The 23,769-nt window shown below is 37.9% G+C and overlaps 2 protein-coding genes and 1 pseudogene across 2 annotated transcripts; all 3 read left to right on the forward strand.

Moving 5' to 3' along the window:
• Positions 1-1,896: 1,896 nt before the first annotated feature.
• LOC137748635 (uncharacterized) lies at positions 1,897-5,969 on the forward strand. The gene is made up of 8 exons (XM_068488800.1): positions 1,897-2,215; positions 2,438-2,500; positions 2,624-2,699; positions 3,620-3,699; positions 3,849-3,898; positions 3,979-4,063; positions 4,206-4,304; positions 5,454-5,969. Exons 1-8 carry the CDS (start codon positions 1,946-1,948, stop codon positions 5,676-5,678), a joined length of 948 nt encoding a protein of 315 aa, XP_068344901.1. The 5' UTR covers positions 1,897-1,945; the 3' UTR covers positions 5,679-5,969.
• A 199-nt stretch (positions 5,970-6,168) lies between these two features.
• On the forward strand, positions 6,169-8,592 carry LOC137748629 (pentatricopeptide repeat-containing protein At5g16420, mitochondrial-like; annotated as a pseudogene).
• A 4,318-nt stretch (positions 8,593-12,910) lies between these two features.
• LOC137748957 (glycine-rich protein A3-like) lies at positions 12,911-15,391 on the forward strand. The gene is made up of 3 exons (XM_068489142.1): positions 12,911-12,939; positions 14,065-14,393; positions 14,682-15,391. The coding sequence occupies exons 2-3, from the start codon at positions 14,093-14,095 to the stop codon at positions 15,062-15,064; spliced, it is 684 nt and encodes a 227-aa protein (XP_068345243.1). The 5' UTR covers positions 12,911-12,939; positions 14,065-14,092; the 3' UTR covers positions 15,065-15,391.
• Positions 15,392-23,769: the final 8,378 nt, after the last annotated feature.

The raw sequence follows: 23,769 nt of genomic DNA on the forward strand, positions 1-23,769 counted from the left end.
TAACGGGTATGCCTAATCATGTTTTGTCTTGCTTTAAGTGTCTTGACAAGATTGTCAATAAGCTTAATAAAGAGTGTAGAGTTTTTTTTCTGGGGTAGGGACAAGAAAATCTTTCCAGTGACTTTGGATTCGGTTTGTGCTCCTAAGAAAATGGGAGGTTTGGGAGTTAGAAGACTTGCTCATTTTAATAATGATTATCTCGCTAACTTAGGTTGGAAGGTAATGATTGAGGAAGATAAGTGGTGGGTGAAGTTAGTAAAAAGTAAGCATCTTAGAAAGGAAAATTTTCTTGATAATAAAATTAGACAAAATCATTATTTTGCTTGGATAGGTATCTTGAAAAGTAGGGATGTTATTCTTAAGGGTATGAGATGGAGAGTGGGTAATGATAAGGACATTTTGTTCTGGTCCCACAATTGGGTTTTTCCTTACCTGTTATTCCATCTTTTAACCAATATTGGGACTTGAAAGTTAATGAATTTATTGATAAATATTGTTGGGATAGGAGAAAGCTTTCGCAAGTGGTTAGTAATGAAATTGTGAGGAAAATTTGTAATATTACAATTCCCTTGCAGGATTCCAAAGATGTGCTAGCTTGGGGTCCAAATATAAATGGTAAGTTCTTTGTTAAATCAACTACTTGGATCCAGAAAAGGACCTTGACTCAATCTACAAAGTATAAGTTAATTAATAAGATGTGGAAACTTAATATTCCTTTTAAAGTTAAGATGTTTGCATGGTTGTTCATACGTGACAAACTTTAAACTAGAAAAAGATTAAGTCATATTCTAATTAATAGTAATAAGATGTGTCATTTTTGCAATTCCGTAGATGAGGACCAAATGCATTTATTTTTTAATTATGGTGTCACTAAATTGATATGGACATTTGGTCAATTAAACTAGGCAGTTTCACTAATGCTAACTTCGACTTGACAGTAGACTGGCTAAATTCTTTAAAGCATGTTGATAAGGAAGTTCCTAGTGATTTAAGCTTGTATTTGCTCATTTGTTGGCAAATTTGGAACAACCATAATAATATGGTGTTCATAAATGTTTTGCCTATCCCGACAAGATCTAAGTTATTGGCTATATCTATGGGTGAATGATATCTTAAAGCCAATGGTAAAGGTTTGAGAAGAAATATTGATGATACTTCCACAATTGTTAAATGGCATCTGCTGTATAAGAGTTTTGTTAAGTTAAATTTTGACAGTTTAGTGGCTGAGGACAAGGCGGCAGCGGGATTTGTCTTAAGGAATCATACTGGGCAGATTATTAGAGGTAGAGCTTTAAATATGGATGGTGCCACTATTTCTGAAGTGGAGGCTATGGCTTGAAGGTGACTCTAAGTTAGGCATTTAGTTAGTGTTGGACCAGGGAGTAATGTCATGGAATCTGGTTTCTATTATTGAACATATCAAGTGGACGGTGACCAATTTTGATTGCATTGACTGAAACCATATTAATAGATAGGCTAACTTTGTGGCGGATGCATTCACTCGTCATGGCTTTCTTATTACGGATTGTTATATTTGGAATCATTGTGTTCTTTCATTTGCTTTTCCTTCTCTTCAGTTTGATTATGTAAGAAAGGGTTGTTCTCGAGGTTTTTACCTTCAATATATTTTCTTATTTCAAAAAAAAAAAATATACAGAGACATTTGCCAATTATTTTTTTCAAAAGTAAAATTGTTTAAAATCAATCAAATCCACTACCTTCCATTAAATTTCGCAAATTCTTATTATTTTGCGTTACATATAGAGAGACATTTCATGTTTTTTAATCTCTTTATTATGTAGCCGTTGGATTATGATCTCACGGTCTCAACTTATCCTCTCCATTTCAATTTCAATTAATTTCACCGAGAGAGTGGAGAATGGAGAGAAGGGGAGGGGTACCCAAATCCCAAAACCCAAAACCCAAAACACGAAAGCATTAGGATATGCAGAGCAGCAAAATGCTGGGTTCTTGCGTAGGCGGTGGCACACTCAGTGCTGCATTACCAAGAAGAGCTCTGAAACTGCAACGGCTTATTTCTCCTACTTCAACACTGTTACCTTCTCACCAATTTCACCCCATCAGCAGAAGATTGAGCGCCTCTGCTTCTGCTGGCGCACAGCAGCAGCAACAGCAACATCAACACCAGCAGCAGAGCCCCAACCTAGTGGCCTTGGAATATGCCGACCTTAATCTCAACCCCACAATCTCTGAGGTCCTTTTTTTGTTAATTTACATTCATTCACACAATCTTTCGATATAATTGTCATGTTGTTCTGAAAATATGGAATTTATTATTTCTTTGATTGATGTAAAGCTGACTGCGTCTCGGGCTCAAATCCTTATCTTCCCTTAGTGTAGCTTAGAGTAGTAATATCGATCGTAAATTGTAATAGAAAAGAAGCTCACTTTGTGGGGTTGGAATTCTGAATTGCAGGAACTGGGTCTGGGTCATGGCCGAATCAGGCAACATGTCAACCCTCTGAAAACCTCTCTCTCTGTATGTCATTTGGAGGCTCTTCTTTCTTTTTCGCTTTTCGACATACAATAGAATACTTTAGCTATAGAGAATTAGAGACAGAGTTATAATAATCCTTTTTATTTATTTTGTTTGATTGGGTAGGCGCCTGTGGAAGTACCTGATTGGAATCGAGTCTTCAGGGATCCAACATTGCCACTCATGGTGGATATTGGAAGTGGTACTGGCCGTTGTTTTACAGTTCCCTCTCACATGTCATCTGTGTGTTTACAGTCCAAGTTCTTCTTTATCATGAGCTTTTTAGCCTTGCATATATGTTGTGTTTGTTTAATAGAACCTGTAATTTCCTTTGAATTATAAACCCAGGTGCTTCCCATGTTTGAACTCAACTTCTACATCTTATTAAAACCATTTAGGATTGGTGTACATGATTTTCCATTTCTGTTCAATGTATGAAATCACTACAAATGATTCTTATATATATATATATATATGTCGAATGTTGTGATTCCTTCGTTTACCATTTATGAATTACTTGTTGAGCTACATGACTTTATTTACCAAGAAGAAATTATATATAGAAAAAGGGCATTTTTGATGGACAATGCTAAATCTACTCCAATCTTTTGCATTAAATATAAGCTGTGACTCTATGACATGGTTTCTTATCATTCATCATACTTATTGCACCCATCATGTATATGTCAATGGTAGCACAAAGTATGCGGCAAGTCATGTAGCATGCCGCATCATGGAATAAGACAATGTAGAAAGACTCATAGGTGGTTCATTACTCATTTTTAGTGTATTTATCATGCTAAAGCGGCAAAGAAAGTGTCTGGTCTTATACCACTGCGATATTCTTGAATTGTTACTTTGAATACGCTCTTCAAGTGTACAGAAGGACTATTTTGTTCTTTGTATTCTTTAACTGATGAGAGTTGTATCAAGATCATGATAAAGTGAGAAAGTATAACTACACCTTATGTCAAAATACTATATAATCATTTACAATTGAGAATTTCAAGTATTACTGATTCATGTATTGAGCTCATATACTTAACAAGGGAGACATGCCTCCCAATGGAACGAATTTTTTTCAATGATCATATATCAATCTAAACGTGTAAACATTTTCAGGTAGTGGCAGATTTCTCTTATGGCTCGCAAAAAGGAATTTAGTTGTGAGAAATTATCTGGGACTGGAAATACGGAAGAAAGTATGGGAAAACTCCTTGGGTTATTTTTTATACAATTGTTAGTTCTTCTGATTGATTTAATGTATAATTACTTCGTCCTCTTTCCTCCCTTTTACAAGAGAAAAAGATGGTTTGTTTCTCATATACTAATGGTTTCCTCCCTGATGAAGCTGGTCAAGCGTTCTCAATTCTGGGTTCAAGACCTGGCTCTTAGTAATATGTAAGACACTTGATCATTAGTTGGTTCCTATTGTATACTATTGGCGAGAAACTGATATGCTATATTGAACTAAATGGCAGACATTTCATGTTTGCAAATGCCACAACTTCCTATCAACAACTAGTGTCTACATACCCCGGACCATTGATGCTTGTTTCCATCCTGGTGAGTTCACCTCGCTGAAACATTCTAGGTCGAATTTTCTCATTATGTATCCAAGGGAGGGATTCTCTTCATGTTATTCTGGTCAGTCATAAGGCTGAAACACAACTATTCTAATGGATTCTTTGCTCATGTTCATATGCAGTGCCCAGATCCTTATTTCAAGAAAAGGCATCATAAGAGACGGGTTGTACAGAAGCCCTTAGTAGATTCCATTGTGAACAGTTTAATGCCGAGCGGCCAGGTTTGAATAACTCGTTTAATTATAAAATAATGAAGTGAATATGACTTTTCTTTTTGGCCTGAAAGCGACTATGATTGATTGTTATAAAGTTGCTAGTTTTTGTTTAGGTTTGCTCAATATACAAGTTATAGATTTAATAGTATCAAAAGGTTGAAGTCTTATCTTTCAGTTTCAATAATTTGCCTCAATTGTCCATGGTTCTGGGTACGAGGATAGGGAAAGGTTGAGTTAATGCGGGGAGCAGATGAGCAGCTTTTGCATTTTTCTGTATAGAAAGTATGCGACCGTTCATTATGGTTACTCCACATAAGAATCCTTCAGTTCTTGCTACTCTACATGTACCTTAGGTTGGTTTTGTTTTTCATTAACTAATCAATCATGACCAAACGGGTAACCTTTTCTTTGTATTGATTGATGCATAATCTTAAATAAATCTGTATGGACACAAAGATATGGCTCAGGTTGCAAGGGTTAGGCAGCTATTGAGGGAGGCCTTTAGGATGAAGACCATGCTGTTTAGAACAACAGAGTAGAACAAGCTTGCTGCTTATCAAAGACAGGCTTCTAACCAACTTTGTTTTGTGCATAAGCTGTAAAGGTGTGTATTGAGTCTCACTTGGTTATAATCTGAGTCGATCGAAGTTATTTAATCAATTACAAGGATTTCAATTATTGACCTGTCCCGGTTGTTTTGTGTCAATGGAATGATCTTGATATATGGTATAAAAGTCACTCAATACTGCTTTGTGGGTATGAGAGTAATGCAGCATGATAGGTTTAGCCCCTCACGTGGATAGTGGTGTCAAAATATGTTGCATGGGGGTTGTGCGAGTGTTTATTGACTCTTGAAGGACTTTTATTCTGCACTGCTGAGTAAATTGAGTTTATATAAACGGTTACGAGGAGCACCTCTAATGACTAATAATTCTAGGCGTCGAGTTAAGTGCTCTAGGTCATGAGACAGTTTTCTGAATACAGTTGTATAACCTCTACTTATTCAGAAAGAAGAATCAAATTCTCTCTTCAAATTGAGTGCATACCTACTATGTGAACTCTTTCAATGACTTTCGTCTTCAAACAATGGCTTGCTTTTGGTTGAATGAACTATGAACATATGATTGTTTCTTTAACGACATAATCCGCCTGCAGGTGTTTATCCAATCCGACGTACTTGATGTGGCACTTGACATGAGAGATCAGTTTGATTCTCATTCCAATATCCTGACACACATCCACGAAATTGACACAAGTGTGCTGTGTGACAGCGAGGGATGGCTGTTAAACAATCCAATGGGAATTCGGACCGAGAGAGAAATTCATGCAGAGTTTGAAGGTGCAAAGATTTACAGGCGGGTGTACCAGAAGCAAATGTAATTAACTTGAAGGTTCGTGGATGAAGCGCGATGTGGATCAAGTGAAAACATGTATAGAGTGAAGTACCTCCTGTAGAAATTAGGAAGTGGTGATTTATCTTAATGTTGGGATTACCAAATTTTTGTTTAATTAAAATGTAGCGATTAGGTGAAGCACATTTTAATGTCTCAGACAATTTTTTATGCTTAGGTTTTTTATTAGAGAATTTTTTCCCCCAATAAAGCAAAAACAGAAGTTCATTGTCAATTCAAATTCAAGGGTGCTGAAATTGTTGAGAAAGAATCTCATATGGGAGAAGGAATTTTGCCTAACTTATAAGTAATCGGACTACTCTTCATATTGTGAATTTGTTTTATAAGGAGAAAAGGAAAAATTCTAGTATGCTATTGACGGATCACGTGTGTGTTGGGGCCAAACTAACTAAGCACAACCTCGAAATGCCCTCCTAGGGTTGGTAGGAAAATTGACTCAACGGTCATGTAATGTACAAATGTGGAGGGCATTTGCCGAAGGCACACTGTCTTCAACTCTTCAACCATGCTGATCCTGCGTTGGAAGATCTCAGCCAAGCCCTCCCCTCTCCTCCACTCAATCACCACCGTCTCCTTCTCCTCCTCCGCCTCCACCTTCACCCCCGCCGCCACCGCCGATTTCCTCCACTCATACACCGTGACCCCTCCAATCCAACCCTGGCCTCGACGCCTCTACCCAAAGCGCCTCATCTCCCTCATCGCGCACCAACCCAACCTCGACCTCGCCCTCCAAATCTTCCACCACGCCTCCAAATTCCACCCCGGATTTTCCCACAATTACCACACCTATCACGCCATCCTCAACCGCCTCTCCCGTTCCTGCGCTTTCCACCGCATGATCGACCCCCTCCTCTCCGACCTCAAAAACTCCCAAATCCAATGCTCCGAAGACATTTTCATCACCCTCATTCGCAATTTCGGCGTTTTGGGTCGCCCCAAACTCGCCTTCAAAGCGTTTCTCGACGTGCCGAATTTCGGAGTTCAGCGCTCTGTGAAGGCCCTGAACGTATTGTTGAACGCTCTTGTTAAGAACAGTGAGTACGGTTTGGTTCACTCTGTGTTCAAGAATTGTGGGCAGAGATTTGGGGTTATGCCCAATTTATCCACTTGTAATATTCTGATCAAGGCGCTCTGCAAAAAGAACGATGTCGAGACTGCACTCAAGGTGCTCGACGAAATGCCTGCAATGGGGTTTGTCCCGAATGTGGTGACTTATACCACGATTATTGGCGGGTATGTTTCGCGGGGTGACATGGTTGGGGCAAAGAGAGTTTTTGGGGAGGTTTTGGATAGAGGGTGGTATCCGGATGCGACTACTTATACGGTTTTGATGGATGGGTTTGTTAAGCAAGGGAAGCTGGTTGATGCCGTTAAGGTCATGGATGAGATGGAGGAAAATAAGGTCGGGGCAAATGAGGTTACTTATGGGGTTATGGTTGAAGCTTATTGTAAGGAGAAGAAGTCGGGCGAAGCTGTTAATTTGCTTAATGACATGCTTGCGAAAGGGTATATACCAAGCTCTGCGCTATGCTGTAAGGTGATCGATGTTTTGTGTCGTGAAGGGAAGGTGGAGGATGGTTATGAACTGTGGAAGAAGCTTTTGAAGAAGAATTGCACACCTGATAATGCAGTCTCAAGCACGCTCATACACTGGTTTTGTGAGAAGGGAAAAGTATGGGAAGCTAAGAAGCTGTTTGATCAGCTTGACACGGATTCCATTCCGAGCGTCATGACGTACAACATGCTTATTGCGGGAATGTGTGAAGCGGGGGAGTTGTGTGAGGCGGGGAGGTTGTGGGATGACATGGTGGAGAAGGGGTGTACTCCGAATGCTTTTACTTATAGTATGTTGATCAAAGGATTTTGCAAAATTGGAAAAGCAGAGGAGGGGATTAAAATTTTGGAGGAGATGTTGGATAAGGTCTGTTTGCCTAACAAGTCTACTTATGTTATGTTGATTGAGGGGCTCTGTGACTCGGGAAAGGAAGCGGAAGTCACAAAAGTTGTTTCAATGGCAATGTCAAGCGGAGACGCAAACATTGCTTCCTGGGATCTTTTAGTTACTAAGTTTGTTGGTGATTCGGATACTGGGGGAAGTCTTCTGGACAAGATACTACTGGAGAATGTTACTTAGAGGCTATTCAACGTCTACTCTCTTCGGAAGAGCCCAAATGTTACAAGAACTGAACTCGGATGCACAAACCATAATCTGCTGCGCAAGCAAGCGTTTCATTTCTGGGGGGAATTGAAGTTATATGGTATCTGATGTGACAGAGTAATCTGAAAGCAACATTGAGATGAGTAATAAGCTCTTCAAGCTCAATACTGCACTTGGCTGGTTGATCTGACTTGGTTCGCCACACTTCGATCCAGTCCAAGCTAGTTCAATCTTGATACGGGTTTCAAATCTGCAACAAATTACATGGAGAATAAAGGGAGCAGTAAGAAATCTTCCTGCAAGCAATTATCCAGAAGAATATTGAGAAATCTAAATTTTGAAGCTTGCGCAGATACTACATTATGATGAACAAACTTATACAAGGTAAAAGGGGCAGGGATGGTCAGTGTTTACCATTGTCGATGGGGTAGTTATTTTATTTTTATTTTTCTTCTATGGTGCGGGCATCAAAGTTTTTTATTTATTTTTTATTTTTTAATTTTGTTCTTGCCGTAGACTATAAGATAGGATGATTGTATTAGAATGTGAAATTAAAATTGCAATCAATTATTAATTAATGCCTGTTCATATCATACATGACATGAACGGGTTCGATCACAAAAAAGATTATCTTCAAACGAACCGGCCCATCATCTGTATGGGGCTTACGCAGTGGCCGGAACAAAGTCACATTTTTTTTTGTTGCAAGGCCCAATCAATAGTTCAGGTCACACACTCTCATAATCCATTTTATCTTCAGAAAATTTGCTTCAACCATGAGTGTCAAAAAAATAATACATTTTGTACAATTGAAGAGAAATATCCCAATACATGTCTTATTTTAATAAAATACATAGGTTCTTTGTTGAATAAACACGTGGCAAAATATTAGAAGGAAGTAACGGTCACCTTGGGTGTAACATCCCACATTGCCCAAGGGAGTGGATCATGTAAGCCTTATATGTATATTCCTATCTCTACCTAGCACGAGGCTTTTTGGGAGCTCACTGGTTTCGGGTTCCATCGGACTCCGAAGTTAAGCGAGTAGTGCGCGAGACCAATCCCAGGATGGGTGACCCACATGGAAGTTATCGCGTGAGTTTCCAGAAACAAAACCGTGAGGGCGTGGTCGGGGCCCAAAGCGCACAATATCGTGCTACGGTGGAGTCGAGCCCGGGATGTGGTGGGGGTCCGGGCCGGGATGTGACAATTTGGTATTAGAGCCAATCCCTGGCCGGATGTGTGCCGATGAGGACGTCGGGCCTCTAAGGAGGGTGGATTGTAACATCCTACATCACCCAAGGGAGTGGATCCTGTAAGCTTTATATGTATATTCTCATCTCTACCTAGCACGAGTTTTTGGGAGCTCATTGGCTTCGGGTTCCATCGGAACTCCGAAGTTAAGCGAGTAGCGCGCGAGAGCAATCCCAGGATGGGTGATCCACTAGGAAGTTATCATGTGAGTTCCCGGAAACAAAACCATGAGGGCGTGGTCAGGATTCAAAGCGCACAATATCGTGCTACGGTGGAGTCGAGCCCGGGATGTGGTGGGGGTCCGGGCCGGGATGTGACAATTTGGTATCAGAGCCAATCCCTGGCCGGATGTGTGCCGATGAGGACGTCGGGCCTCTAAGGAGGGTGGATTGTAACATCCTACATCACCCAAGGGAGTGGATCCTGTAAGCTTTATATGTATATTCTCATCTCTACCTAGCACGAGTTTTTGGGAGCTCATTGGCTTCGGGTTCCATCGGAACTCCGAAGTTAAGCGAGTAGCGCGCGAGAGCAATCCCAGGATGGGTGATCCACTAGGAAGTTATCGTGTGAGTTCCCGGAAACAAAACCATGAGGGCGTGGTCAGGATTCAAAGCGGACAATATCGTGCTACGGTGGAGTTGAGCCCGAGATATGGTGGGGTCCTGGACCGGGATGTGACATTGGGTTAGGGAGGGTGAGCATAAACTATAGTAATTAGTTTGATTGCCACTTTGAGCGTGAAGCTGATTCAAACAAGACCAGTGAAGTTACAAGTGTAAAAGATATAAATTTGATATTTAAAAGTTACATCTACATCTTATTTACATTTCATCTACAATTTCAGGAAATATAAATATGAGTTCTATTTAATGGAGAAATATAAATTTGGGACATCGTTTATTTTTCACTCTCTAACTAGCATAGCACACGCAAGTAGTCTTTTACCATAGTGGTGGAGAGAAGTGTCGCTCTTGCATTATGACATAGGATCGAATATCAGCTCTCTAATATGATATTTTATCTAACAAATCTATTGTTTGATAAAAAAAAAAAAAAAAAAAAAAAAAAAAAAAACTAGCATAGCACGCCTCCTAAAATTGTAAAGAAATATGTAAACTTATATTTTATTTATATTTTATGACCAATGCGATTGGTTCTGAATTTTCTGAAACTTTATTTATTGAATAATTTCTCAGCTAATAAAACTATATAAATGGAGATGCTCTTACAACCATTTTTTTGTGTGTCAACCATTAACCTCAAACATTCTTTTGGACGCAAGTGGTGGATCGGGCATTACTCTAATTCATTGCGTTTTGGGTTCAAGCTCTTCCCTATTTTATATAAATTTATATAAATTTAATATAAATTACTTATCGTTTTTCCACAAACTTTATTTTTTACAATACATCCTTAAAACTTGGTGGTCCAAATACCATTATTCTAAAAATCAACCAATGCAGTCAATGGCATAGTTAGGATTTTCAAATAATATATGGAATCATAATCTCTACTAATTAATGAAATTCTCTTTGTCAAGCAAAAGAGGGTAAAAGATAATTTAGCCTTCTATCACACAAAAAAAATGATGGGCAATAATGTAATTTCACAGGTTCAAATTTTACTGTTTTTTATTGAAGCCTCACTTACAGATGATGTTAAAATACCTCTAATATTAAAAAAAAAAAAAAAAAGAACCTCCCACTGCCCTCACCCCCAGGTTCTATCTCTCCCTCTCTCCTTCTCATTTTCTAAAAAAATGTGTTCATACACACAAAGTGTGTAGGCAAATGCTAGTATTAACTAAAAAAAACTTCATTGAGCCATTTTGTCAAGCACCTAGTATGCACTTGTCAAAACCTGTCAACATATGCCCAAAGTTTAAGCCAACATATGTCGACAACTATTATTATTTGTAGAGACTTGTCGAGGGTGGATGCAAATACAATGGAGTAATATTGAATAATGCCAAAGCTTTTTTAACTAAAGTATTTCATCGAGCACATGGTGCGCACAATAGAGTCGCACAAGAAAATAGAAAAGTAAGGCAAATATAATAGAACAAGTAGAAAGAGGAGGTTGTAATTTAGTTTGTCTTAGTTGTTTATAGAGGTCAAATACAATACACAAACAAATTTACATGAAGTTTTTTTAAGTTATTGGAGTCAACGGCAACTAATGACTCCGTGCTGGCTCCGTCATTGTTTGTAGCCGCCTAGGCGCTAGGCAATGGAGTGTCACTGCGATTTAGGCCAAATTGTCCAGCAAAATTGATAAGGAGTTAGGCGCTCTCTAGGCGGCCTAGGCAGTGATCTAGGCAGTAGTTTTTCTTTTTCTGCATGCTTACTCTTTCTCGTCTTTGATCACCGTCGCATTTCTCGTCTTTGCCCGCAGACGATGGAAGATCTGATGAGAAGAGGGAGGGTGGGAGAGAGAAAGAAGAGTTCATATAGAAAGTTTACAGAGAAATCGAAGAAAAAGATGGAGAATTTACAGAGTAACGGAAGAAGAAGGAGAATTTAGTTATAGAGCAAGATCAAAGGGAAGTGAAAGATCGGGAGGAAGAGGAAACAGTGAAAACCCAAAACTTGGCCGTTAGTAATTGATTGTATGGCCATGTATCAATTTATTCGGAGAGATCCTTGTCCGTCCACCATGACGCCTTAAACAATTACCTGGTCTTCACTATTAAATAAATATATTATATAATTATTTAGGGTAATGTTTTATTATTATCTTCTTTTTCCTTTTAAGGCCATATCATATTATGTACTTAAAATTCTCACATTCCACATATTCTTTTTCTTAAACAACATATTGTTCATGTTTATTTACATATTATATAGTAATTTTTTTTTTAATTTATGTAATATATAATAAGTTTACTTAAATTCACCTTGTCTCTTTAGGCCTCGCTTACGTATCTAGGCATTAGGTCTCAGCTTGCCACCCGACTAGCACCTAGCGTCTTTTAGAAATTTTTTTTGGTAATGAGATTATATTAAAAGAGAGAACCAACAACAACAACACAATAGCAGCAACAAAGGCCAAGCTAAAAACAAAAAAAACATACAAGAAGGCTGTAAAAGCACCAACAATCCAACCTAACAACCAACATCAAAGGGAGAACAATTACATATGGATTCTCCATTTTTGAAAAATGTGCATATTTGCAATAGAGATCGAAATTTGCAAGAACATAACCGCAAGTGTATAGAGTTCATAATGGTTTTAAAGACATCAATGGAGTGGAGGTACTCATTTCTGTATTTACCGCTAGTTCGTTCCTTACATATAACATAGACAACAGCTTGGAGGCACAACTTCCTAATGGTAACATTCAACGATTTACACATCCAATTATTAACAGCCCAAGTGATAAAGTTATGCAATCCAAATGAGGGGGATCACAATCACACTTAAAAAACACATTAGACCAAATACTAGCACTATACGACTCAAAGAACAAGTGATTGTGTGACACATTATCAGTCAAGCAAAAAGAGAAAATAGATGAGACACAAAAGGTGAAGACCATTACTCGACCGTAATAGATAACTTACCCATTATAGCAAGCCAAAAGATGAAGCTCGACCTCAAATACTACAGAGCATCAAATAAAGCACACGCGTACGATTAACGCGGGTGGCCATTAACTTTAGGTATTCGGTGAATCAAGTGTATAATATTACAGATTGATGGGAATCTAAATCAAACTTGTTAACTTTATTATCGATATAATGCCCCTTCATTTCTTTCAAATTTCACACAAGCTTTTGTTTGAGTGTTTAAGGCAAACACTCAAATCATTTTGGTAAGCCTCTCTATCGTTCTCATTTCTATTACTATCTGGTGCTTCTTCATCAATGATTCCATTATTATTATTATTATTATTATTATGAATGAAGTAGATGACATTTCTTCCCAACCGAACTTTTTTTTTATTTTGGCAAAATTAAGAAGCCGTTTGACAATTATTTGGTTTTCAATTTTCAATTCTTGTTTTACTTTTTAAAAAAGGAAAATAAAAAAAAAATCGTTTGATTACTACTTTCAATTTTCGTACTAAACATTGAAAGCTACTTTATTGAGATTTCAATATTTGGTTTTGAGTTTTTATTTTTTTGAAATCTGAAAAATGAAAGTGGTTACTAAACAAGTTTTCAATTTTCAATAACTGAAAACGAAATAATTGTCAAACAGCCTTTAAGCTTTTTACTTCTTTAACTCTTTTTGTTTTGTAACATTTGTTTTTTTTTTTTTTTTAACTCTAATAGTCCTTGAGTTTGTCCACTATTAATTATTTTGGTCATTCTAAGAAAAATCTCCATTAAACAAGGCTAAAATGATAAAAGTACCCTCAAATTTTGTCAAATTATTTGACCCATTGTTTAATAAATTGAGGGGGTTTTTTTTTTTTTTTTTTTTTTTTTTTGTCATTTGGTCCTTATTTAATATATTTTTTCATGGAATGACTAAAATAATTGATGGTGGACAAACTCAAGGACCACTTCTATTGATTTCAAATCTCAGGGGTCAAAGTGATGAATTATGCAAATCTCATAGACCATTTTGGCTAAAAAACCTTTTATAAACATGGGTTTCTTATTTGAACATGTCTTTCTTAAGGGCCAGTTAATTTTATAAGGTGTGGGATAAAAAATTGTAAATGCACACAAATGTTTGGAAGATTGGTTCCATAGATGCTCTCTTTTTATTTGAAGTTTACCTTAACAATATATTTGTTTCAGTTACTATAATATGCAACGAAATTATCTCTCACTTCATGTTGTGTAGACCGTTAATTAAGTAGAACGTACTGTACTAATGTCACTGTCATTCATAAACATACGATCTAGTAAGAGAACACTAACATTCATGAGTACTTTGCTTAATATTTGCTCTCAGTAATTTTTTAATAATATTATTATGTATCTAGGGATCAATTTCACGTAATTATATATAAGATGGGAGCTGAAAACGAGGACAAACATGAGACTTCTGAGAAAGGACTGTTTTCATCATTCGGTTCTGGATTTGGTGCCGGACATGGAGGACAGTATGTTAAACCATGCCCTCCACAAGGATATGGATACCCCCCACAGCCACAACAAACACAGTATTCATCATATTCATACTCCTCTTCAGGCGGGAACTCTCCAACTGGATATCCTTCCTCTGGAGGGTGTCAGCAGGCCTCCTACGCTGGTGGATATCCGCCAGCCGGTGGTTATTCATCAGGTTTAACAACTTCATATCATTCTGCAGGTAATGGAATCACGTTTGTCATAAATATATTCATTTTGTAACTTCATAAATTTTTTGGTTTATCATTAATTATTTTCGGATTATCTATACTTGGATACTACAAAATTATAGGTCAAACTATTCATGGTATATACGTATACGTGCATCCTTGAACTTATGAATATGAATGTATATAATCAAAGGACTAAATTATATGCTAGCTAGTAGTGCTCATCATATATGAACCACCAAAATGCCGTAAGTAGACTAATGAATGTTTTCTTTCTCTGGTGACTGAAAAAGCTACAGCGCATGAATCATCTACCATGGGAACGGGAGGGATGTTAGCTGGTGGATCTGCTGCGTATGGGGCTAATCATCTTATGCATGGGGGTGGGGGCCATGGCTATGGAGGTTCCCACGGCATGTTAGCTGGTGGGGGTGCTGCTGCTACTGGGGCTAATCATCTGATGCATGGGGGTGGGGCTCATGGCTATGGAGGTTCCCACGGCTATGGAGGTTCCCACGGCTATGAAGGTTCCCACGGCTATGGAGGTTCCCACGGCTATGAAGGTTCCCACGGCTATGGAGGTTCCCACGGCTATGAAGGTTCCCACGGCTATGGGGGTTCCCATGGTTATGTCGGTTCCCATGGCTATGGTTATGGCAGGTCCATTGACAGGTCCGTTTAGTGGATCTAGGAAACTATTTTGGTCGGTTCATCAAGATTGAAGTCTACATATAATCTACGCCCTCTATAATAAGAAAATGCTAGAGAAACTGCATTTAGAATTCACGTTGGACTACTTTTCTTATAAATATAGAGTATTATCTCTAATAGAAAAGTGGTATAATGTAGTAATCTAAAATGTAATCTCCTCACTTGTTAGCATTACTCTTTAATAATTACTTTAGTCATGCTATTGTGTATTTTCAATAAATAAATATAATGGGGACGATTTTATATTTCTTGGTGTCTTTTGAGTGTTCTTTTTTCTCTTTGTCATCAACAAAAGTGGTTGGGTGGGTGCTGGATAGTGACGTTAAAAATTCTCTTTTATCACTTTTAATTTTTAGAGCCTTGTTTTGTTTAGGTCTTCAAGTTCATTTTGTATGACGTTGAATTTGTCAATAAAATTTTCATACCAACGAGGATGGGGAAATAAGATAATCGTGTATGCATAGCACCACTCTTACATTATAATTGTCAAAATTAATTGTTCAATGTTACATTAAACTGGTGAGATTATATTAATGATATTGTTTATTACACTACCAACATTGATTGTTACACAATGAATCTTGTCACCATATGAATGTAAGATATTATTAATGGGCATCACAAAATTACAAAAAAATCAATATTCACTTTAGGTACTTCCTCATGCTGGTTTTATGGTGTTACAACATTATGTTAGCATTCAATGTCTGAATTATAAGAGTGATAAATGTGGAGCCAAAAATGGTTCAAAATTTTTTGGAGCTTACACGCGGACTTTTTATTCACTATTAATGGGAATGCCCTCATTACATTAGCCAGACCACTTTTGTTCCACGCGCAATTCAACCACCAAGGAGTCCTCATATGCTAACCACAACTTCTCTAAGCTCCTCTGCTCATGACAAGGAGATATGGCAAGAAAATTAAAGTTAATAACTAATTCCTACCTTTAAGCTTACTAAACTGAAGACTTTTTCCTTTATTTAAGAAAACACAATCAAATCCAATCAAGGATTTTTCAAAGATAATTCTTAGAGATATTATTATTTAATTAATAATATATCTAAAGATTATTCTCAAGTATCTTTAAAATATTTCATCTTAAAGATACTGTCCTGAAAATAAAATTATCGATCCTGGTGATGTGAGTAGTTTTATTGACATTATCAATCCTTGTATCACTGATTTACAAAATATTGTTTTACTAAAGGAAGTCTCTAAAAATGAAATTTGGATGGTTTTGAACAACATTGGAAGCCTAAAGGGACATAAACCAGATGGCTTACATATGCTACCTTTTCCCAACATTGTTGGTCCACTTCTAAGTATTTTGTTGGTAAATTGGTTAGAAATTTTTTTGATAATTGCTCGTCTTAAATTGATTAACCATATCAATATTGTCCTAATTTTGAAAGTTGAGAGCCTTGAGACTGTTAATCCTTATAGGCCTATTAGCCTATGCTATGTCTTTTACAAAATTATCATTACTAGGCTCAAACCTCTACTTGTGCACTGTATTCTAAAAACCAAGAGGCTTTTGCCCCAGGAAAATCAATCTAAGATAACTTTTTTATTGCTCACGAAATTTTCTCTGCACTTAAGAATAAAAATGACAGGTTGGGTTCCATGACAATTAAACTAAACCTCGAGAATGCCTACGATATTAGGTTGGGTTCCATGACAACTAAATTTACTAAGCACCATTCTATGTTGGGATTATAATGGAATGATGCTTAGTAAATTTGGTTTCCACACTAGTTGGATTAATTTGGTAGAGTGCATCACTTCATCCTCTTTTTCTGTACTGGTTAATGGAGAAGCTAAAAGTCATTTTTATTTTTCACGGGGAATCAGACAAAGTGATCCTTTATCCCCCTTACACTTTCATTTTATGTATAGAGCCCTTGACTAGACAACTAAATTTGTTAGCTTGTAATTCTAAAAATCAGGTCGACTTACTTCTCCTTTAGGGTTTAGAATTTCTAATATGGTTTTTGCAGGTGATTGTTTAATTTTTAGCAAAATCTCTAGTTAACAACAAGCAGCATAATGACCCTCAGTAAGTCTTTTTCTACTTCTGGCCAAAGGATTAATTTCAGTAAATCGTCTCTGTATTTTTATAGTAGTACTACTAGTAGTTTGAGAAGTAATATTATCACTACCCTGCAAATTCAGCATAAAACAACTATTGGTAAGTACTTGGAATTTATATTGTAATATTTTGGAATGATCCTGTCAATTCTAAAGAACTTATTCTCAAAATTAAAAAGAAATTTGTAGGTTGGAAGGCAAATACCTTTTCGAAGGCTCGTAAACTAACTTTAATTAAATCCAACTTATCTAGCATGCCTAATCATGTCATGGCTTGTTTTAAATGCCCTAACAAATAACTGATGCTTTAAACAAAGAGTGTAGAAAATTGTTTAAGGGGTAAAGAAATTAAAAATATGGACCCCGTTGCCTGGAAGGATGTTTGTACCCTTGAGTCTATGGGAGGCCTTGGTGTAAGAAGAGCTGACCATTTTAATAATACATCCTTCACGAAACTTGCTTGGAAGGTTATTACTGATCAATATAATTGGTGGGTCCAAATTGTTAAACAAAACTATTTAAGAAATGAGAGGTTTTTTTTACTACTAAAGTAAACATCAACATTCCTTGGCATGAAGGGGTGTCCTGAATTCCAAGGATATTCTTTTAAAAGGTTTGAGATGGATTGTAGAAATGGACCCAAAGATTGAATGTTGATTGGAATTTGGGAGTGTGATTTTATTGATAACAGTTGGAACAAAACCTTATTGATGAGTATTTTGGACATTGGTATTGTAAGAGATTTATAGTATCCCTCTTCATTCACAGGAAAGACAAGATTATTTGGGTGTGTCTACTAATGGTGAATTCATTGTAAAGTGAGCAACTTGATTGCAAGTTAAGCACCAATTTGTACACCTAGCAGTTGTGTTGTTGAACAAAATGTGAAAACTTTTAAATCTACAAAAGATAAAAATGTTTTCTTGGCTTCTCTTTCATGAGATGCTCTAAATGCGAGTGAGATTGCATAGATTCTTTCCTAGTACTAATCATGTTTGTTTTGTTTGTAATATTGATGAAGAAGATCACCAACATCTTTTTGTTAAATGCAGCTTTGCACAAGAAGTTGTGTGACAGCCCGTTCCAAATTTTACGTTTTTATTTTATTTTAAAAGCGTGAATTTACTAAATTGCCCTAGAGGCAAGGACTTTGACTTCCGTTGACCATCGACTTGAGAGATGTGGGACTTATTCTTTAAGCATATCCTCGTAGTACTCTTTGGTACGAACGTATAGGCGAAAGCCGTTTGCGCGTCCGGATTATAACGGTATAGTTACGAACGTTCGAAATTGGTTATTCAAGGTTTAGTGTGTATTTAAATTAAACCCCCCACTTTGTGGGGGAAGCCCAAAATCAGAAACGGAGGGAGGAAAGAAAAGAAGAAAAAAAAAAAAAAAAAAAAAAAAAAAAAACAGGGAAGAGAGCTTCCCGTGCACCCATACCCGCGCCACCACGAGACCACCTTCCAAGGCCGATTCCGGCCAACTCCGGTGGAGTTTTTCGATGCCACCACCACCATCTTGAAGCTCTCATTCCCCTCTACAAAACCCACCCAAGAACCACCTTGATTGACCATGGTATGAGACGGTTTGAGGCCACGAAAGTTGACGAAAATCAATGGTGCTCCGGCCACCCTTTTCGATTTTCCGGCCAATCGGCAAAGCAATGGCCGATGCCACCACTTGGGCTTTGTAGCCCACAATCCCAGGAGCAAAACCCAACCAACCTTGACCCCGTTGGACCACCGTAGACGACGAATCGACGTCGGGAAGTTTTAGGCATCCGCCGGCTTCGTGGGCAAAATTGACCATCTTCCGTCCACTTTTGGACTTCGTGGCAGGTATGAAAGTTGCTCCACTCACTGAGATCTTCATTTCTGTGAAGTTTGAGAATTTTTGGAAATAGTTGGATTTTCCGGCGAGTCGGGGCGGCCGACCGCCACCCGCGGCGGCGCGTGCGGCGGCGCATGGCCAGTGGGCCGCCAATGCTATTTTTAGGCTATGTCAAATGTCTTGAATTCAGTTTTGTCATTTGAATGACGTAGGTTGATAGTTGGAACCTAAATTCATTACGATACGTTACTTGATGAAAATGTGAATCGATGATCCGACCGTTGGATCGTCACCAAAATGGGATATATTATAATACGTAATATTTAAAGATTATAGGAATTTACAGATCGGGAATCCGACTTACGGATCTTCCTGAATTGGATTTGTAAGTTAGTAAAATAAATGTTCATGGCCACTTGTTTTAGGCAATTGGCGGAGATCGGACCGTTGGATCGTAATGAAATTTTAGTATGTTATTCTTGAAACATATTGTGGATCGTTGGGAGTTGCGGATTGGAAATCTGATATGCGGATCTTCCGGGTCAAGTTATACAGGGTTGTAAACCCTACCATCGATCTTTGATCGACGGTTGACTTGTGGTCAATGGGTATCAAACTATTTTAGAATGTCGTTGATGTTGTGTTTTATGTGAATTACGTACTCTTCGGATAAGAGTTCTGAGATGTGATTTGATAATTGGTCACAGGGACCAATCATTCAGGACGCCTCGATGTGTGCGCTAGAGAATCATAGCGTGGACTCCAAGTAAGTGGATCTTTTCCTTTTTATCGTACATATTATTGAGAGTTCTATCGACACTTTTGAATTGATTAGGTATATTACTTTCATATATAATTATTGTGAATGCTTGAAGTACGATATGAACTACGAATGGCTTGATCCCTATTTAGGGTACGTAGGCAGTCTAACGAGACGTTAGATGCAGCCATAAAATATTTGAGACCAAAGCCTTGCTTGGGAAATTGAGTAAGGCGAAGGAAATTGGTAAAGGCAAGTTTTAGTTTTATGAATTAGTTAGCTAAATTAGTGTTAATTGGGTCGTCAAGGATAATTATCCCTGAAAATAAATAGTTTGGGAGTAATGCGTTATTGATTGTACACTTCTCACTGTATTGTTTATAATTGAACATGCTACGACATGGTTGAGTATTAGATTGCATCATAGTATATCAATATGTATATTACTTGCATATAATTATTGGGAATGCTTTCAAGTGCAAAAGTGAACTCAGGACACCCAGGTAAGTTCAGGTGAGTTTATGGTACTAGTTGAATCGATTTCGTTATAGCATGACTACAGTTATGTGTTAGGCAACTTCGATACTGTCGTACTGGTTGCCATGAGTTGCACATGTTATATTGAGATGCATTGAGAGCTCATAAACCTGCACCCCGGTGTTAGTGCTCCCGCCCGTGGCCAGGGCACAGTCCTTCACGTGATGTTCACCTCCCGCACCTTATGCTCACCTTGGATTCAAGGTAGGTGCACAGTCCTGTCGTACAGACCACTTTAGGTGGTTCCGACTCGTAGGTGACCCGCGATTATTCGCCCAGTCTTCACGTGATTGTAGCACTTGAGCTTATTTATTTACACCCAGTCCTGTCGTACAGACCACTTTAGGTGGTTCCGACTCGTGTGCAGGTATACTTATTGAGTTATATGCTAGCCAGGATTGATGAGATATGGATAAGTCGTACAGGTCACTAGAGGTGACTCCGACTTATATGCTAGCCAGGATTGATGAGATATGGATAAGTCGTACAAGTCACTAGAGGTGACTCCGACTTATATGCTAGCGAGGATTGATGAGATATGGATAAGTCGTACAGGTCACTAGAGGTGACTCCGACTTATATGCTAGCGAGGATTGATGAGATATGGATAAGTCGTACAGGTCACTAGAGGTGACTCCGACTTATATGCTAGCCAGGATTGATGAGATATGGATAAGTCGTACAGGTCACTAGAGGTGACTCCGACTTATATGCTAGCCAGGATTGATAAGAATCCTGAGATATGGATAAGTCGTACAGGTCACTAGAGGTGACTCCGACTTATATGCTAGCGAGGATTGATGAGATATGGATAAGTCGTACAGGTCACTAGAGGTGACTCCGACTTATATGCTAGCCAGGATTGATGAGATATGGATAAGTCGTACAGGTCACTAGAGGTGACTCCGACTTATATGCTAGCCAGGATTGATAAGAATCCTGAGATATGGATAAGTCGTACATGTCACTAGAGGTGACTCCGACTTATATGCTAGCCTGGATTGATAAGATATGGATAAGTCGTACAGGTCACTAGAGGTGACTCCGACTTATATGCTAGCCATGATTGATGAGATACGAATAAGTTGTACATGTCATTTTAGATGACTCTGACTGATATATCACTTTGTATTGATTTAGTTCATTTGGCCTACTTATTAATGTATGGTGGAGTTAATGGAAAACCGTGGTTTTGGTCATTTCTGAGTATGGTTTGGATATATGTATATATGTTGTACTGTCTTATGGAAAACGATACGGGTTTTACATTAGGGCATTACTTTTAGAGAGGTAATAACTTTGGGAAGCTTGGTTTTATTGCTTACTCACACCTTCTGTTTGGTGCCCTCCAGGTTTTAGCTGCTGAGTTTGTATCGACAACAATCTGTGGTGAATCTTAGTATTAATGGATATTTTTTGAGGGTATGATTCTTACCCATACTACTGTACCTTACTTATGCTCTGACATCGCGTGTGAAATGGGTTCGCTCCCACTCGTAGCGCACTCTGGTACTTAGACACTTTTAGATTCAAATTTATTCACTTTTTGTACACTATCACATTTTATGGCTTCGTCACCTTCCAGGTGTCGGCCAGCACAGTTCGATTCAGGGTCTAAGTGGACTTTCTGGGTCGGGGTGTGTCAGTTTGGTATCAGAGCATATGTTGGGCAGTATTGTGTTCATCACACGCGTGATGTGAGCACTCTTGGTTTTTGTGTTTGACGCTCGAATGATGCCACCTCGTCGAATATGGAAAGATATGCTAACTTTTCTTAAGTTTTGGACAATTATGTTGTCTTCACGACATTTTAGATGATCATTTTGGCCATGTCCATAGAACTAAAACGAAGATTTTCCTTGTGGAGGAAAGGTATAAAAGTGAGGCAAGTTGATGGCCTAAGTAAATGTTTTGATAATCATGTATTGCCAGAGATATTACCAAATAATTCTATCATTGTCCTACCGCCATTAGTATTGATTCTTTAAAGATTGGAAATCTTAGTTAATCTTGATTTCTTAGTAACATTCCGCGGAAGATCATCGGAGGGATAATTATTGTTCGGTCCCTATTAGCACTAATATCTTCAAGCGTACTTGTGTTCATGTTGGATCTTTAGGAGGAAGATCGACTGTCGATGAAGTCTTTTTGAAAGTAGATATTAAGCAAGGTCTTTTTCTAGCATTGAGATTTTTCAATCAACGCTATTCCAGATTTTTGCTTTCGTAGTTGTACTTATTAAATGTGTGAGAATAGGCTTGCGAATGTAAGTTGTCATATCCTGGGAGTTGTAGAAATCCGAAAAGCAATCATCAAATCCTCCTAGGATCAATGAACTACTTCGCTTGAGCCGAATAAATTAGGATCGTGGAAGCTTAGGAATAAGCTTTGCAATAGGACGTTAAACTCATGATTGTTGTTTTACCTTATCACTTATTTAGGTAAACGAAAACCCTTTGACTAACCACCTCTCGATCACTTCCATAGACATTAGAATCGAAATGCGGGATGATATCTCACTGTTAGATTGTTATAAGTGTCGAGGAAACTGTGAAGACCTTTTAGTTCGTGTCGTAGAGTTGGTTAGTAGTACTGTAAATTTCGAGGACATATACTTTTGGCGTCATATCCCAAAAATCCTACCGCGGATACCACCACATTGTTAAGTTGGTATGGCAACATGACGGAGTATTGCTTTTACTTTTCACGATTAGAATCGTTTGAAACGAATCATCTTATTCATTGACCTAAAGTCAACAGTCATCACCTTATTTCGAAGGCTAAATGACACTTCTCGGTGGAGATTTTGATGATGCATGATGATTGTCGATTGATGTGATAAGTCAATTCGGATTCAGACTTTCTTAGTATGTTAACGCTTATGTTTCTCGATGGTAGAACCGCTAAAGATGAACTATCATACTTCTGACCTAGAATTAACAATTTCTAATTTCATTGGAATATTGATTGGGACTCTTATGTAGAAAAGTGTGTCCAAATCTTCATTGATCTTAGAACTTTTTATTACATTTACTTTTTGGAACAAGCTAAGTTCTGTCAGAGGCAATAGTAGAATTAAATTAGCATCTATGAGTGCATTATCGCGTATCTACTCTTGCACATTTCCAGCTTGTCCTTTTCTATTTAATTGGGAAGTATCTTTTTATATGCGCAGTTCGAGATATGTGGTATATGTAAAGAATGTGAAATTCATTAATCGTGATGCTAAACTGATGATACGCTTATATGATGTTCCAATTGGTGGTTGTTTACTTAAGTAGAAAACAATATTCTTCTTGCTCAAAAAATTGAAGTATTGGCAATAGTTATTTCCTGAAAATGGGTGTTGAAATTTCAACAATAAGACACTTGTGAAGACCACTAAGATAGAAGTGGGATGTAGTCAACCTCTTCGGGTGATGTGATCTAGAAGTTCTCTTTGTGACGTGACCAAA

Source organism: Pyrus communis, chromosome 10 (assembly GCF_963583255.1).
Source record: "Pyrus communis chromosome 10, drPyrComm1.1, whole genome shotgun sequence".
Taxonomy (NCBI): Eukaryota; Viridiplantae; Streptophyta; class Magnoliopsida; order Rosales; family Rosaceae; genus Pyrus; species Pyrus communis.

Excerpts from the sequence above, each read along its gene's own strand:
- LOC137748635 (XM_068488800.1), top strand. The coding sequence starts at position 1,946 with ATGCAGAGCAGCAAAATGCTGGGTTCTTGCGTAGGCGGTGGCACACTC. Across the intron at positions 2,216-2,437 it reads TCAACCCCACAATCTCTGAG|GAACTGGGTCTGGGTCATGG; the intron begins GTCCTTTTTTTG and ends TCTGAATTGCAG. Across the intron at positions 2,501-2,623 it reads CTCTGAAAACCTCTCTCTCT|GCGCCTGTGGAAGTACCTGA; the intron begins GTATGTCATTTG and ends TTGATTGGGTAG.
- LOC137748957 (XM_068489142.1), top strand. The coding sequence starts at position 14,093 with ATGGGAGCTGAAAACGAGGACAAACATGAGACTTCTGAGAAAGGACTG. Across the intron at positions 14,394-14,681 it reads AACTTCATATCATTCTGCAG|CGCATGAATCATCTACCATG; the intron begins GTAATGGAATCA and ends AAAAAGCTACAG.